Genomic DNA, 10896 nt, shown 5'->3' with positions numbered 1-10896 from the left:
GTACAGGGTTTCCGAGGGTGTAAATCTTTACGGGAGTAGAAAGCCTCATCTTTCTCCCGCGGAGTGGCTGGGAGTTTCAAACCGCTGACCTTAAGGTTTGCAGCCCGATTCATAACCACTACGCTACCAGAGCTCCTTTCAATAACCTCATATGCATGCAAAAGTTGGACAGTGAATAATGAAGAACGCAGAAGAATTGACGCATTTGAGTTACAGGGTTGGAGGAGAATATTGAAACAAACATCTGTATTGGAAGAAGTACAGCCAGAGTGTTCCTTTGAAGCCAGGTTGGCCAGATTTCATCTCTGATACTTGGGACATATTATCAGGAGGGACCAATCTCTGGAGAAGGACATCATGCTTGGTAAAGTGGAGCATCAGAGAAAAAGAGGAAGACCCTCAGCATTGATTGGCACAATGGCAGGCATAGCAACGATAGTGATGTTGGCCCAGAACTGGGCAGTGTTTCGTTCTGTGGTGCACAGGGTCACTATGAGTTGGTACCAACTCGATGGCACCTAACAACAACAACACATGCCTTTGCTCAGTTGGAATGACTGCATCTTGGTCAATGTACAGGCTCCTCAAGAGCAAGTGTGCTGGACTACCACTCTGCACTGTTAGCCACAATTTTTTACAATCCACATAGCTGAATGACTGCATTGTCAAGAAAACATGAGTAAACATCTTTCTGGTATTCTCTGCTTTCAGTTAAGATCATCTGCTGCCAGCAATGATATCCCTCATTTCATGTCCTTTTCTGAATCTACATTGAATTCCTGGTAGCTCCCTGTCAGTGTATTACTATAACTCTTTTTGAATTATTTTCAACAAAATCTTACTTTCATGTGATATTAATGAGATTATTTGATAATCTCTGCATTTAGTAAGGTCACTTTTCTTTGGAACAGACACAAATATGGACCTCTTCCAGTCGGTTGACCAGCTAGCTGTCTTCCATATTTCCTGGCATAGATGGATACCTGTAGTGCTGTATCAGTTTGTTGAAACATCTCAGTTGGTGGTCTGTCAACTCCTGGTGCCTTGTTTTTCGCCAATGCTTTCTTTCAGTGCAGCTCGGATTTCTTCCTTCTGTACCATCAATCCTTCATCCTAAGAGGGGGCTTCAAAAAGTTTGTGGAAAAATTCCATTGTTGTCCATTTCCATTTTTTGAAGCTCCCTCATTAACCCTAAAATGGTTGAACATAGACTGATTCTTTTTGGTTCAGTGACTGTGTGTATTCCTTCTATCTTCTTTTGATGCTTCCTGTGTCATTCAATATTTTGCCCATGTTGTAGTTGTTGTTGTTAAGTACCGCTGAGTTGGTTCTGACTCATAGCAACCCTGTATAGAGTGTCTGAGGAGCAGCTGGCTGGCGTGTTTAAACTGCTGACTTTGTGGCACCCCAGCAGGAGTCTTTAGAACCCTTTAATATTGCAACCTGAGGCTGCAGTGCTTTAAAAAATCTCTTTCAGCTTGAGAAATACTGAGTGCTTTCTTTCACTTTTGGTTTCCTAACTTCAGGTCTTTGTACAACTCATAATACTTTGACTTCTCAAACTGCCCTTTGAAATCTTCTTTTCACCTCTTTAACTTCATCATTTCTTCTGGTTGTTTTAGCTATTCTACATTTAAGAACACTTTTCTGAATCTCTTCTGACATCCATTTTGGGGTCTTTTTCCTTCTTTCCTTTTGAATGATCTTTTGCTTTCTTCATATATGATGTTCCTGATGTCATCCCCATACCTCACCTGATCTTCAGTCATAAATATTCAATGTTTCAAATAGACTCTTCAGGTGTCTCTTAATTCAGGAAGAATATACTTAAAATTGTATTTTGGCTTTTATGGACTTGTTACAATTTCCTTCAGCATCATCTTGAACTTGTATATGAGCAATTGATGGTCTGTTCAGCAGTCAGCCCTAGCCTTGTTCTGACTGATGGTATTTTGTTTCTCAATCATCTCTTTCCACAGATATAATCCATTTGACTCCTGTGTATTCTATCTGCAAAGTCTACATGTATAGTTGCCCTTTACTTGGCTGAAAAAGTTTATCTGCAATGAATAAGAAGTTGGACTTGCAAAAGCTCTCTCATGTGATCTCCCACATGATTTCTATCACCAAGGCCATGCTTTCCAACTGCTGATCCTTCTTCATTTCCAATTTTTGCATTCCAAACACCAGTAATTATCAATGCATCTTGACTGCATGTTTGATCAATTTCAGACTCAGAAGTTGGTAAAAATCTTCAATTCCCTCATCTTTGGCATTAGAGCTTGGTGTGCAAAATTGAATAATAGTTGTATTAAATGGTTTCCCTTGTAAGCATATGGACATTATCCTATCAGCATTGTACTTCAAGATAGAGATAGATCTTGAAACGCTCTTTTTGAAGATGAATGCAATGCCATTCCTCTTCCCTGGCATAGCAGATCATGACTGTCTGATTCAAAGTGGCCAATACCAGTTCATTTCAGCTTACTAATGCCTAGGCTAACGAACTCTGGTAGCGTAATGGTTACAAGTTGGGCTGCTAACCTCAAGGTCAGCAGTTCGAAATTACCAGCCGTTCCATGGAAGAAAGATGAGGCTTTCTGTACTTGTAAAGATTTACAGCCTCAGAAACCCTATACAGGGTCGCTATGAGTCAGAACCTAACCACCACCACCAGTACCTAGGATATCAAGTTTTTCATTCCATTTCATTTTGACGACTTCTTCCAATTTTTGTAGATTCATTTTTCATACATCCTGTATTCATATTATTAATGGATGTTTGCAACTGCTTCTTCTCATTGTGAACCGTGCCATGTTAGCCAATAAAGATCCCATAAGCTTTGCTCTATCCACATGGTTCTGAAGGAGTCTACTTTAACGAGAGAGCTCTTCTCCAGTTATATTCTGAATGCCTTCCAGACGGAGGTACTTGTCTTCTGGCATTGTATCAGACCATGTTCTGCGATTCGTAAGGTTGATTCAGTGGCTAAGTCTTCAGAAGTGAGCTGCCTTTTTCTTTTTCCTAGTCTGTCTTAGTCTAACTCTGCTGGTATTTGAGATAATGGTGGCACGGATTCCACCAGCATAGCAACACACAAGTCACCACAGTATGACAAAGTGGCATCTGAGTGGCTACTTGTTGTTGTTGTTGTTGTTGTTGTGAAGTACCGTCAAATCGGTTCCAACCCATAGTGACCCTGTATACGGTTTCCGAGGAGCCACTGGTGAGCTTGAATTGCCTACCTTGTGGTTCAAATCAACTTTGCAGTCTAGCACATTAACCCACAGTGCCGCACCAGGGCCATTTAAATTAACATCATGATCCTGATGCCATGTTTTTCTAGACTAACAACCTGTTAGTCTAGAAAATCTTGACAAGACGACACAATCTTGCTTGCTGAAAGAGGACTTGAATCGCTTACTGATAACGATTAAAGACTATAGCCTTCAGTATGGTTTTTACCCTGGCATAAAGAAAACCAAAATCCTTACAACTAGACCCATAAGAAACATCATAATAAACAAAGACTGAAGTTGTCAAGGATTTTCTGTCTCTTACGTCCACAATCAATGCTCATGGGAGTAGCAGTCAAGAAATCAAACAACATATTGTTGTTGCTAAGTGCCATCGAGTCAGTTCCGACTCACATGGCAACATATTATGTTGGGCAAATTTGCTGCCAAAGACCTCTCTAAAGTGTTCAAATGCAAAAAAGTCACTTTGAGGACTAAGGTGTCAGATACCAAGCCATGGTATTTTCAGTCACCTCATATACATGTGAAAGCTGGACAAGGAACAAGGTAGACTGAAGAAAAAGAATTAATGCATCTGAATTATGGGTGTTCAGGAAGAAGACCGAATATACCATGAACTGCCAGAAGAACAAACAAACTTTTGTGTTGGAAGAAGCACTGTCAGAATACTCTAGAAGCCAGGATGGCCAGACTGTCTCACTCATTTTACACATGTTGTCAGGAGGACATTGTGCTTGGTAAAGTAGAGGGTCAGTAGAAAAAGAGAAAGTTCCTCAATGAGATGACACAGAGGCTGCAGCCATGGGCTTAAACACAGCAACAGTTATGAAAATGTCCCAGGAGTGAGTGACATTTCATTTTGGTGTACATAAGGTGGCTACGCATTGGGCACCTAACAATATGTGGATCACATTATATTGCAATTAGAAAGTGTTGCCTTAGAGTTACAGTGTCCGCATGATAGCCACTAGCCACAAATATCTATTTCAATTTAAATGAATTCAAATTACATCAAATCAAAGCTCACTTGCTCAGTCACACTTCCCATATTTCAAGTGTTCAGCCGCCCATATGGCTAGTGGCTGCCTAGTTGGACAGTGCATACATAGAACATTTCCATCCTTGAAGAGTGGTTTATTGGGCAGTGGTGCTCTGGAAAATAATTTTACATGCATTTTTCGGGAAGAATATAAAAGTTTTTCCAAGTTTCATTCATTAATTGATACCTCCAGATCTCCAAGGGACAAGACACTCACACGAGTCCTAAGTATCCACCACTGTGTTCCTCCACCCCAGGTCTTGCCAATGTCCACCCGTGTGTACTATTATTTATGAAACAGATTTCCTGAAGCCAACAGTGAAATGACTCTCTTAAACTTATCCTCCTCAGCAATAACTCCCATGAAATCACATCACAGTATCTAGCCCCTGGGTATATTGGGGTGGTGCTAGTAATCACCGGCAACTCGAAATGAGGACCAGGGCTGGGGAGGGGAAGATGGTAACTTGACTTGTCAAGATGGAGCCCACACACTAGGCAACAAGCTAGGCCTGGCTGTGAGGATTTGAAATTAGGATACAGCTGAAGGCTGGGTCTGGAGTAGACAGCAGCAGGTGAATTGAAAATATCACCAGCTGGTAAGACAAGAACAGAGACAGAGCCTAGATTGAAGGGGTGGAGAAGACAACCGAAAGGACAAACTGTTTGGACAGCTCACTCAACTACCTACAAGGCTGAGTGTTTCCCAAAGTAGGTTGTAAGGGTTGTTCTGGGGTCCCAAGTCACATGCCAGGAAGCCCTGGGAGCCGGGTTGACCAGGGCAGAGACACCATCATTGAGTCCTACTGGTACAGCTATTCCTGGCTCAGAGCTGGCCTGAGCTGTGCTTTGTCTGACTTGCATGCTCATGGTTTAATGGCATCAGGACAGTGCATGGGACACTGCTGGGAATCAGAACTGTCCTGTGAATCTCCAGGCCTCCATTTCCTCATCAGTCCTGCCTGCTATCCCTTCCAATCCAACTTTACTAGCCTTCTCTGTGTTGTCAAGGTGTGAGGCTTCTCCTCACACTTATCATGGTCCCCTGGGCAGGTTGCTGAAAGATTCAGGGAGGCAAGTAATTGTTAGCTTACATAGCTACTCCTCCATCTGACCAACAAGAACTTGCTGAAGGCAGAGTTCAGGTCTCCTTTACATGACCTTGCCCCACACCTATGACATCTGGTACAAAGATGTTATGTCATTAACTGAATGAATGAATATGAGTGTACATTGTGTTGACTGGGGGCTCTGTGGGATATCCAGAGGAAAGTGTCTGACAGAGAAATGCAGGTAGAGGCAGACCTCAGGAAGACGTGCAAGCTGGAGATGCGACATGTTTCCCCCTGTGGGCTGCGGTTCCCTGGAGAGCCCAGGTAAAGGATGTTTTTCTCAGTGGATTACTTCCAGAATAAGGAGAAGACCAAGATCCCATCCCCTAAGCAAGGCTGGCTGAAGGTCCTACAGAAGGGAAAGATAAGGAACAACATACTTTTCAAAGCTTCAAGGGGCTGACCTTGAGGAAGCACAGGTGTTCCTGTGGGTCCCCTGAGAACAAGGCTAGGGCAGGTTGTTGAAGGCTTCAGGGATGCAGGTTTGACTCAATGTGCAGAAATCTTCTAGAAAAGGTGGACTGGGCTGCTCGAGAGAGATAAAACTCTCATCAAAGAAGATATGCAAGCGGAGGCTGGTCCTTTACTTGGTGGTGAATCAAAGACCCAATGGGGGAGGGCTGAATTAGATAACTCTTCAGATCCCTTACTTTTTGAGAATCAAGGACGGCAGAAGGACAGCCTAGTCATCCCCAGAACCTGGGACCATCCTCTGAGGAGAGCTGTCTCTAGTCCTCTGGACATCTTTTCTGGTCAGGCCCTGGCCACTGGGGAGCTCTGTGCTTCAGAACACATCAACCCTATCAACAGCTTCCCACCAACTGTTGGCAGAGGAGCTAGAGAAGCCAAAGGAGCTGTCTTCAGAGACGTTAACTCATCTACCAGCACAGAAAAAAAAAAAAAGGTTCCCTTTATTTGTGAACCAGCCAATGACATCTCATGGATTCACTGAACAACTGGGGAGAAGCTGGTAGGATTGAAAGAGCTCTTGGGAAGGAGGCAGGTCTCATAGTTCCAGCTCAACCGCTACCAAAAACTCACTGTGGAAGCTTGGGCAGGTGTCTTCCCTTGGGACCTCAGTTTCCCTACCCATGAAAGGTGGGCACCTCCCTTATTAAGAAGTTCAAAGGAGCTACCTAAGTGTGAGACCTGGAAGCCCTCGAAAGTGTGAGGAGTTGTTTTCTCCGGGGAGGGAAGTTGGGAGATCTTTCAGAGACCTCAGACACAAGTGTGCATCTGCACCCCTCATGGGAGAGAGTCAGGGGGCAGGGCTGAAGGGGCTGGAGGCTAAGGCTGTGGCCTGGGAGATGAGACTGGGGCTCCTGGGTAGGCAGGAGGTACCTGGGGAAAGCGCCTGTAGCTTTTAGAGAATCCTTAAGTTTGAGAATGTGGATAGAGGGGCAAGTGGGAAGGGAGGTGGAAGGGGCCAGGCAAGGACTGGTCTTGGCATTGGGAACATTGGAGGCCAGGGCAGAACATAGTTCACAGATTCCACCTATCTCCTGCCTGGACCAAAGGCTTCACACCAACCTGTTAGTGTCCACCTGCGCCCTCCAGAGGCTTTCCCGCTGGACCTGGGGGCAGTGCTGTCCCTTCAGCGTGGACCCACGCCCTGCCCGCCAGTCCTTAAAAGCGACGGGCCGCTCCCGGCAGCCCGCCCTCACCTCCACTAGCGGGTAGGCGATTTCATTGTAGATCTGCTCGGTGAAGTGGTCCATGTAGTAGGCGCCGTCGAAGGTGAACTGCTTCGGGGGCTCATCAGCGGCGCCTGGGTTCTGGATGAAGCACTGGCCGCGGGCACAGTCCACCGTCACCACGGGCTGGCAGTTCAGCTCCCGCTCCCGTTGGTTCATGGGGCGGCAGCGCACCACAACCTTTACCGACTCGGAGGCCATAGCACCGCGACAGTGACCCCCAGAGCAAGGCCCAAAGTGGGCGCCGTGGCCCAGGCCACCACCCACCTGCCAGGGGGCGGGGCCAGCGCCAGCTGCGGGAGGCGGGGTCTGGAAGCGAGGGCGGGGCCACGGCGGGGCGGCTGGATTTATCGGTGGGAACCCCGAGAAGAAACGGTAAGGTACTGGGGCTGCGGGGGCGTCGCAGGGCCGGAGCCGCCGCCTCCTCCTGCGCCCGGGCTCGCCCGTCCCTGAGGTCCGGCGCGGACCGGGACGTGGGAGATGCGCGCTGCAGGCGCCGCCACAGGACCCGAGCCCCCGGAGCCGCCTGCACGCACGCACGTCGCCGCAGGGGCGTTCACGGTTGCTGGGTAACGCCCGTGGCGTCACAGTCGCCAACAACGTCTTTGCGTTCTCCGCTCTGGGTCGCAGAGAGAGCAGCGCAAGAGACGGTGTTCTGGGGCCCCGTTTCGATTATTCCTTGGCTGGAGGCGCGCAAGAGTGCTTTCAGGGAAGGACTAACACCGACTTGCCTGCAGCGGCTATCTGCTCTGTTATCTTCTCTAATCCAGAGAGGGTAAGCAATTTGCTTGACGTTGTCCCGTCAAGATTGGGAGTCCAGGCTGGACTTCACGGGGCTGAGCCAGAGGCAAGAGGAGAGACCTCTCATGGACGTCAGAACTACTGAGAAAGGCTAAAAGGACCCAGCTGCCCTTTGCCTTTTGTACTGGCGCAGGGACCAGAGCCCAGAGCACCCTGGACAGTGTGAAGTTTCTCTAATGCCGCCCCTCATATTTTGTACTACTAGAGATTAGTGGGGCGGGAAGCTTTAAATCCAAGCCTTCTGGCTGGAGAGGTCCCCGGGCATCAGAAAGGTGTCTTGTCAGGCTCCTCTGAGCTCCTTTCTGTACACAGTGTCAGCCGCATGCCGGGGAGATGGCTAATCCCTGCTCTCCTGGATCCCATAGTAGGGGAGGGGGGGGCTGACATTAGCAAAAAAAATCCCACATATAATTACGAGCTAAAGGACAGGTCCTATGGAACATCTAACAAGGGAACCTCCTGAGCCCAGAGATCAGATGATTCCTGTGAATCATTTCTCCAAGATGCCCGCTGCCCACTATGGTCAAGTCCACTCTGGCAGAGCCCACACCAGTTCTAGCTACCTTCAGATGGTTCTGCTCAGACCCCAAATCCAAGGGTGGAAAATACTTTTGGTCTAGTTAGGTGGCATCTGTTGAGTTAAGCAGGTGGAGGCAGGAGAGGCGGGTAAGACCCCTCCAGGCTATGCAAATGTCCTGTGGCATGTTGGAGCAGTAGAAAACAAGCCAGAGCATAGGGACTTGAGTCTTTTCCCTCCAGAAAAGACCCACTGACAGTTTTAAGCAGAAGAGGCATATGCTTCCGTCATGACATCAGACCAGGACCTCTGCTCCACCAAGGCACCTCAGCACCAGCTGAAGGTATGTTTGGCAAACAAAAACAAACCAAGCACACTAGACAAAGACCTTGCCTTTCAAAGGAAAAATCTGTACCAGACAATCTGAAGAAATGCCTTTTTATTTTTCAAGACGGTACAGTACAGAGAACTAGACTACTTAAGTGAGTGGTACCGGTCTGAAGAGAGAAAACTCTAGCTTGTAATTAAGACATTAAGGACATCTGGCCCAAAAGACACACTTGGGTCAAAGACTGTAACGTGATCAATAAATGTTGTTTGAAGAAATGTTGGAGGGCTTGGGGAAGGTTGGTTTCTTCAGCTAAATATTCCCGACACCTTGTCAGCCAGGAGTTCTAGGGGGGCAATGGTTAGATCCTCAAGGTTGGCATTTCAAACCCACTGGTGGAAAAGACCTGGTGATCTGCTGCCATCCAGATTACAGCCTTGGAAACCTTACGGGACAGTTCTCTGTAAGGTCCCTGAGCTGGACGAAATTCCGTGGCACCGAGCAACAAACCCTTGTCTGCAGGGATACCTCATGCAGTAAGCATGAGCTTTGTTTGGCCCTAGCCTCGGCCACTTAGCAGGTCCTCTTCAATCCCCATCCCCAGGGCTGTAATCCCGGGCACTGAGGCACCAGAGCTCTCTCCTCACCAGGGGAAAGCGAGATGGGTCCAGTAGAAATGGCTGTAGACCTAGTCCTGGGTTCCCAGGCACATTCAACATAAGGTCAGTGCTGCTGTGTTTCCAAAGTAAAGGGCCCCCAAAGAACAGCTTCCTCCTGTTCCTTGGGACAAGCTGTCTTCATTTGTTTAGCATAAAAGTGACAAGGTGCTTGGCGAAGATCATTCTGTGAGTGGGAATTACAGGCTGGACGCACCAGGCCTGAGTCTCCACAGACCCTACCTTCTGATTTGCCAAATTTGCCTCCCCGCTTTCTCTCTTCCTCCCAGGACTATGAAATCTGTTGCTTCCCAGGCCCTGACTGTCACTTCCCACTCCTGCGCCCCAGACTCAGGACTAGGCTTCTGCTTCGGACCAGAAATTCTTCCAAAATGAACAGGTCCCTAAAGTGTATACTTGGGCAGGTTCTGATTTGTCTGTTAAGTTGGTGCCTGGATTGTTCAGTCACCAGCAGGGCCCACTCACCTAGACTAGTCACTCCCCTGGGTCCATTGAGGCCAGGCCACACCAGATCTACCCCAACTTCAAGGAAGGGAAAAAAACAGAGCTAGCCTGGTCAGGTGGCCCCCGACACCAGAGTCAGCACCCTGTTAAGGAAATACCAGGATTGAGTGGCTTCCAAAGGCAGCCACAAACCTCAGATTGCTGTCTGCACGGTCAGGGGCCTGGGCCCTGGTCCTCCCGCTAAGCCTGTGGTTCTCTGCAGGCACCCTCAGTCAAACACTAAAGGAAACAAGCCCTTTAAAGTGGAGAGGTCTTAGTGGTTCCTGTGAGGGTCACAGAGGGAATGAGAACTACAATGAGAAAGTCAGACTTACAATCCTGTGAGTTTGGGTGTGGACAAACCAGTCTTCTAAGCAGTACAGGGTCTACGTTCATCTGCTGCTTCATGGCTCTTTCTGCATTCAGGTGTAGCCTATGCCCAGGTTTTAGGTGGCACCGCTTTTTGTTCATCCTGACCTTTCTGTATCTTTCTAACCCCTCATCTCCCCGAACTTCAGGTCAGGCCCACTGAATTTCAGGGGCACGTGGGAAACAGGTTGAGCTCTGTCAGCCCACACACTCCACTGAGTCATTTCTGCTCTCTCAGTGAGGGGCTGACTCACCCCTGCTTCCCCAAGCACCTCTCCCATACTTGTCTGGGTTCCTCAGTCAGGAGCTCTCTGGGGTCTCTCAGCCAGGGCCCCAAGGCCAGACAGATTACATTTCCTTCCTGCCCACCTCAGAAGGCTCCCGTCCTAGGAACAGAGTGGGAAGCCCCACCTGGAAGCTCAGCTTGTAACATCCGGTGAGAACCCATTGGCTCTCTGAATCTCAGGGGTATCGTACCTCACTGAAGTGATGCAAGACTGGTACAAAGGCTTAGTGACCAGATGGGAATGTTGACCAGCAGGGTGGAGGAAGGGCAGAGCGGCCTGCTGAGGCCCAGGGGCTGGCGTGAGGCCAGGCATTTGTGTTTGGGGCCAGGCAC

At 48.0% G+C, this 10896-nt stretch overlaps 1 protein-coding gene across 1 annotated transcript in view; it reads right to left on the bottom strand.

The window, feature by feature from the left end:
* Positions 1 to 7303, bottom strand: part of KIF17 (kinesin family member 17) — a 62056-nt gene extending 54753 nt beyond the window's left edge. The window contains exon 1 of the mRNA XM_006862405.1: positions 7073 to 7303. Coding sequence (XP_006862467.1) covers positions 7073 to 7303 — 231 coding nt within the window. The remainder of the gene's footprint in view (positions 1 to 7072) is intronic.
* Positions 7304 to 10896: the final 3593 nt, after the last annotated feature.

The sequence above is a fragment of the Chrysochloris asiatica genome, unplaced genomic scaffold, assembly GCF_000296735.1.
Source record: "Chrysochloris asiatica unplaced genomic scaffold, ChrAsi1.0 scaffold00047, whole genome shotgun sequence".
NCBI classification, from domain to species: domain Eukaryota; kingdom Metazoa; phylum Chordata; class Mammalia; order Afrosoricida; family Chrysochloridae; genus Chrysochloris; species Chrysochloris asiatica.
Note: the sequence above shows the minus strand (reverse complement) of the source record. Positions and strands in the feature narration are given on the sequence as shown.